The sequence below is a fragment of the Gastrolobium bilobum genome, unplaced genomic scaffold (assembly GCF_033153095.1).
Source record: "Gastrolobium bilobum isolate Gb01-03AN ecotype WA unplaced genomic scaffold, APGP_CSIRO_Gbil_v1 utg4095, whole genome shotgun sequence".
NCBI classification, from domain to species: Eukaryota; Viridiplantae; Streptophyta; class Magnoliopsida; order Fabales; family Fabaceae; genus Gastrolobium; species Gastrolobium bilobum.
The window spans coordinates 357,453-362,089 of NW_026898132.1; the positions used below are offsets into that span (position 1 = coordinate 357,453).

At 35.1% G+C, this 4,637-nt stretch overlaps 1 protein-coding gene across 1 annotated transcript; it reads left to right on the forward strand.

Annotated features, from left to right (window-relative positions):
- Positions 1-1,558: 1,558 nt before the first annotated feature.
- On the forward strand, positions 1,559-4,115 carry LOC133313030 (glycylpeptide N-tetradecanoyltransferase 1-like). Its single transcript, XM_061514336.1, has 2 exons — positions 1,559-1,643; positions 2,396-4,115. The coding sequence occupies exon 2, from the start codon at positions 2,420-2,422 to the stop codon at positions 3,722-3,724; it is 1,305 nt and encodes a 434-aa protein (XP_061370320.1). The 5' UTR covers positions 1,559-1,643; positions 2,396-2,419; the 3' UTR covers positions 3,725-4,115.
- The last annotated feature ends 522 nt before the right edge of the window (positions 4,116-4,637 follow it).

Here is a 4,637-nt window from a genome sequence, read left to right on the forward strand (position 1 = left end):
GGCTCTAATTCAGAAGCTCGGCCTTAGAGCCTCCCAGGCTAGCCTATAAATATTTATTTATACTTTTTATACTACTTGTAATAACTCTCTCATCAATTTATTTCACTCCATTTTATTGGTTTAACAGATTTTTTGAATGATTTTGTTCTATATTATGCTATTTGGATATATATTGAATTTATATATATTTATGGAATTACTAGTGTTGTTCTATATTATCCTTCATCCTCCTTCACACAAACAAACTCACAAAAACTCATTCGTTCCACTGTGCACTGCTCGTTTGTGTCAATTTATTTTTTATTTTATTTTTATTTTTGTTGGCACTTTTTTTATAATATGCTAAGATAATATAACCTGTTATCTACCTTCTCTCACTTTAATTTTATTTATTTATTGTAGACTTTGTAAATTATTGCTGCAAATTGGAAGCTAAGGTTTCTATCTGGAAATTGATTTTTTGTGGAATTCTGTTCTCTTATTTTTATTCTTTAATATGCTAACAGGCTAAGACAGGCTTCACACAGACTTTTATTTTTTGTAAATAAATCAGGCCACAGGCCAATATTATATTCGTAACAGGTAACAGGCTAAGGCCAGTCGGACACGTTTAAATACAGGCTTGGCCCGTTAAGATCAAAGCTCGGCTCGGCTCGGCCCGTTAACATCCCTAAATATGGGTCTTTTTTGAATTTGTGAGGGATCACGATTTTAACTAAATGGGTCCACTTTAAATTTGTTAGGGACTAACTGACTAATTTATTTTTGTAAGAGACTAAAGTGGGGACCGTATTTTTTGTTAGGGACCAAAAATGATATTTACTCAAGAAATAATCAAAGACAAAAATATAACACTCGATCAAGGACCTTTTGCTTAAATGGAATAAAGTATGTATCATTTGAACCAATTCATTTGATTGATAAACCTATTTCTTGTCATATGTTTGATGCACATGAGATAAATAATTTAATAGAATAATTATATATTATCAGGTGTTTGAGGCAAATCATATATTGAAATAATATGATATAAATATAAAAAAATAGTCTACTCTGAATCTAATTACATTCAATGGGCATTTGGTAGAAGATTTCTTTTAGAATTCCCGGGGATTAAGGGTGATAATCTTATTTATCCATATTTGGTACGAGATTTTTAAAATTTTCTCGAAAATCTGTTTTTTTCGGGATTTTATTTTGTGTATAAAATTTTCTGAAAATATCATCCAGAATACCACCCAGGGGTTGGTATTCTAGAATTTCCATAGAAAGAAAAAATTTAACATAACCAAATATAGCATCAAGTAAATTAACCTAATATTCTCAGGAATATTTTGACCTACCAAATAATATTTTGATAATATTTTCAAAAAATTTATTTTTTCACTATATTTCTGAAAATTATAATTTTCAGGGTGAATTTTTTTTTTTTGCCAAACAGCAAAACTTATAAATGGGTCGTTTATAAGTTATACGCGTTAAGATAGGTCCATGCACTGAAGGACGCGGCCCAAAATCCAACAACACCTCTTTGTCTCTCTGTGTGAGCATTGGATCTCACGAAATCGAGTTAAAAGGAAGGAGCTAAGACTGAGAGGGAGGGTTTGCTATTTGCGCTAAACTGTATTCATCGCCATTCGCAGGTAAATTCAATCATAAAAACACAATCTTTTACTTCCATTTTGTGTTTTCGATCGAAACCCTTCTTTCATTCCCTTTGTTTCCCCTGAAAAACCATGGAAAATAGAAAACAAGTTGCTTAGATATTAGGTGCCATAATTATTACTAGTGGATCTGTGGATTCTCTCGTTTTCACCTCTCTTTTTAACCATTTTATGATGTTTGATGGACTTGTTTTGTGTTTCAATAGGTTCAATCCCCTTCCTCGTAACCTGTTCTAATACTATATATATATATAGTTAAACGGAAAATTTAAAGTACATAGGGTTACACACTGCCATCTAGACATGGAAATCCCACCATTCACAATTCATGGGGGAAAGGTTTATCAATTAGGAGATACTATGCTTCCCCCTTTTTAGTTGTAGCAGCTAACTATTGTGAATGATAAGCATTTTATTTTCTTGTGTGGTTATCCAACAAAATTTCACATCTTGTGCCTGATCCAGGGGGGATATGAAGATACTTAATTCTAAATATCAGTTTTGGTTTTATATGATACAGTACAGGTTTCTTCCCATTGATTTGAATAGAAGAAGATAATAGTTAACCAGAACCAGAACACATTGATCAAGGAATGGCTGAACATGGCAGGATTAGCATTAGTGTCGTTTTGTTTGATAAGAAAATTAAGCTTTAGTTGTCTAGTGTTAAGGGAAAACTTTGCTTTCTTCTATCAAATCTTTTTATTGAAAATATTTATTTTGTCTTACAGACTGCCTTTCTGAAAGCATTTCAAATGGTTGATAGCAATACTTCCTCTGGATCACCTGAAGAAACTCAAAATCCCAACCCAGATGGGAATGCACCTTCTGATAGTGATCTTGCATTGGATAATCTAGCGCAAAAAGTTCAAGAATCTCTTTCTCTGGAAAAAAAACATAAGTTTTGGGAAACCCAACCTGTTGGGCAATTCAAGGATATAGGGGATACCAGTTTGCCAGAAGGCCCTATTGAACCTCCGACCCCCTTATCTGAGGTCAAACAAGAACCATACAACCTTCCTAACCTCTATGAATGGGTTACATGTGACATCAACTCCGAGAGTATGTGCGATGAGATATACAACCTTCTTGCTCATAATTATGTTGAGGATGATGAGAACATGTTTAGATTTAACTACTCAAAGGAATTTCTGCGCTGGGCTCTACAACCCCCTGGTTATTTCAGGAGTTGGCATATTGGTGTCCGTGTTAAAAGTTCCAAGAAGATGGTTGCCTTTATATCAGGTGTTCCTGCTAGAATCCGAGTTCGTGATGAGGTAGTGAATATGTCAGAGATAAATTTTCTTTGTGTTCATAAGAAGCTTCGAACAAAGAGGCTTGCTCCGGTCATGATCAAAGAGGTGACCAGGAGGGTACACTTGGAGAATATGTGGCAGGCAGCCTACACTGCGGGAGTGATTCTTCCTACACCAATAGCAACTTGCCAATACTGGCACAGATCGTTGAATCCCAAGAAGCTAATTGATGTTGGTTTCTCCCGGCTTGGTGCACGGATGACAATGAGTCGAACCATCAAGCTTTACAAGCTACCGGAATCAACAGTCACCCCAGGGTTCAGAAAGATGGAAATACATGATGTTCCTGCGGTTACAAGGCTAATTAGGAATTATTTGAGCAATTTTGTTGTTGCACCTGATTTTGATGAAAATGATGTGGAGCATTGGCTTCTTCCAAGGGAGAATGTTGTTGATAGTTACCTGGTTGAAAGTCCTGAAACTAATGAGGTCACTGACTTTTGTAGTTTTTACACACTTCCTTCCACTATCCTTGGCAACCAAAATTATTCAATTTTGAAAGCAGCATATTCATTTTATAACGTTTCGATAGTGACGCCGTTGCTTCAGCTAATGAATGATGCTCTCATTGTGGCAAAGCAGAAGGATTATGATGTTTTCAATGCATTGGATGTCATGCAGAATGAAACCTTCTTGAAGGAACTGAAGTTTGGACCAGGTGACGGGAAACTTCATTATTATCTTTACAACTACAGAATAAAGCATGCATTGAAGCCATCAGAACTTGGTCTTGTGCTTCTGTAGTTTAAATTTTGGAAATTTATCTATGGATGAATTCGGAATCATAATGATTTTCCTAGCAGATGGTTGCATGTTCTGTGGTGATCCACATGGTTAGACCTTAAATTTTGCTTTACTTTTTAAACAAACAAAATTTTTAAAGCCTTTGGAGGCAGTTATGGTGTGTCAGTAACGCACTGGTATAACTTAAGAATAGCCAAATTCCTGTTTGCAATCTTTTTATGCTGCTGCTGATGATGTCTTTTCTTAAATTTAAATGCACTGGTTTAACATTCCTTTTAGCAAAGCATGTGATTATGTGCTCCTGGACTTTTATATCAGTGGTTATTACTGCATGTTTCAGCCATATGGCTGAAACTACGGGTGCTAAACGAGCCAGGGCCTTTGGCTCGGCTCGTGAAGGCCTGAGCTTACATGTCTAAAATTGATTGTTGGACCCAGGCTTGGACTTGTATAAAAGCTCGTTTAATAAAAAGGCCTCATGCTCCAATTCAAAAACTCGGCCTTAGAGCCTCTCAAGCTTGCCTAATATATTATTTATTTATTTATTTTTTATACTACTTGTGATAGCCCTCTCTCTCTTCTCAATTCATTTCATCCCATTTTATTAATTAAACAGACTTTTTAAATGATTTTGTTTTATATTATGCTATTTTGATATACATTAAATTTATGAATATTTATGGAATTAATAGTGTTGTTGATTGTATATTTTATTTGGATAAATTTTTGTTGTCTTATTTTTTTAAACAGGCTAAACAAGGTTTTTATTTTTTGTAAATGAGCCAGGCCACAGGCTGATATTATATTCGTAACAGGTAACAGGCTAAGGCCAGTCTGACACATTTGAACACAGGCTCGGCCCGTTAAGACCAAAGCTCGGCTCGTTAACACCCCTAGCTGAAATTAGGATTTT

Coding starts and splice junctions, on each gene's coding strand:
- LOC133313030 (XM_061514336.1), top strand. CDS start 2,420: ATGGTTGATAGCAATACTTCCTCTGGATCACCTGAAGAAACTCAAAAT.